The sequence below is a fragment of the Malurus melanocephalus genome, unplaced genomic scaffold, assembly GCF_030028575.1.
Source record: "Malurus melanocephalus ecotype Western Australia unplaced genomic scaffold, MMel_1.1 scaffold_1372, whole genome shotgun sequence".
Classification (NCBI taxonomy): Eukaryota; Metazoa; Chordata; class Aves; order Passeriformes; family Maluridae; genus Malurus; species Malurus melanocephalus.
The window spans coordinates 13,349-14,532 of NW_026624604.1; the positions used below are offsets into that span (position 1 = coordinate 13,349).

At 47.7% G+C, this 1,184-nt stretch overlaps 1 protein-coding gene across 1 annotated transcript in view; it reads left to right on the top strand.

Annotated features, from left to right (window-relative positions):
- Positions 1 to 1,184, top strand: part of LOC130586868 (phosphatidylinositol 4-kinase beta-like) — a gene marked incomplete at both ends in the record, with an annotated part of 22,165 nt that overhangs the window by 7,019 nt on the left and 13,962 nt on the right. Inside the window, one exon of the mRNA XM_057387783.1 lies at positions 875 to 994. Coding sequence (XP_057243766.1) covers positions 875 to 994 — 120 coding nt within the window. The remainder of the gene's footprint in view (positions 1 to 874; positions 995 to 1,184) is intronic.

The window sequence follows — 1,184 nt, forward strand, 5'->3', positions numbered from 1 at the left end:
CTGGGATCGTCGGCTCTGGAATTCCGGGGAGGATTTTCCATCCAGGGAAAATGAGGGAACAACGCTGGGATGGATCCTGCTCTGCTCCTTTGGGATGGGGATCCCGAATTTCGGGGATCTGGGGAGAGGAGGGGCAGGGAAAGATGGGAAGATCCTTTGGGAATTATGGGATGGGATTTATGGGATGGAAAAGGGAAGGACAGGAAATGGATCCCACTGAAAGAACCACCACCATCGCCTCCAGTTTTCTTTCTTCTTTCCTAACTTTATTTCCTTTTTTCCCAAATATTTTGTTTTTCGTCCCAACCCTTTTCCAGCCAGTCTGGGGTGGGAACAGGGAAAAGGGAAAAGGGAAAGGAAGGAAAAGGGAGGAGCATCAAAAGGGAAGAGCAGGGGGAAGGGGAAGCATAAGAAATCGATCCCTTTAAAAAAGCACCACCACCACCTCAATTTTTTAATTCTCTTTCCTCCTTTTTCCCAAACATTTTGTTTTTCATCCCAACCCTTTTCCAGCCAGTCTGGGGTGGGAACAGGGAAAAGGGAAGGACAGGAAAGAGGGAAGGACAGGAAAGAGGGAAGGACAGGAAAGAGGAAAGGACAGGAGATCAATTCCACCAACACCACCTCCACTTTGTAATTCTGTTTTTTCCTTTTTCCCAAACGTTTTGTTTTTCATCCCAACCCTTTTCCAGCCAGTCTGGGGTGGGAACAGGGAAAAGATGGGAAAAAGGAAGGGCAGGGAAATGGGAAGAAGGAGAAGACTGATGGAAGAAGCAGGAGATTGATGATTGATCCCACTGAAAAACCCCCGCCACCACCTCCACTTTTTAATTTTGTTTCCTATTTTTCCCCAACATTTTGTTTCTGATTGCAGCCAGTCCGGCTGGCCCCGGAGTGGGAGTTCATCAAATCCCTCATGGCCATCACCTCCACTTTTCCTCCTTTTTTCCTCTTTTTTTCCCAAACATTTTGCTTCTCCAGCCAGTCTGGGGTGGCAATGAGGAAGGACGGGGAAAAGGGAAGGAAAAGGGAAGGGCAGGGAAAGAGGAAGCACAGGAAGTCGATCTCACTGAAAAACCACCAACACCACCTCCACTTTGTTTCTGTTTTCTCCTTTTTCCCGAACATTCTGTTTTTCATCCCAACGCTTTTCCAGCCAGTCTGGGGTGGGAACAGAGAAAAGA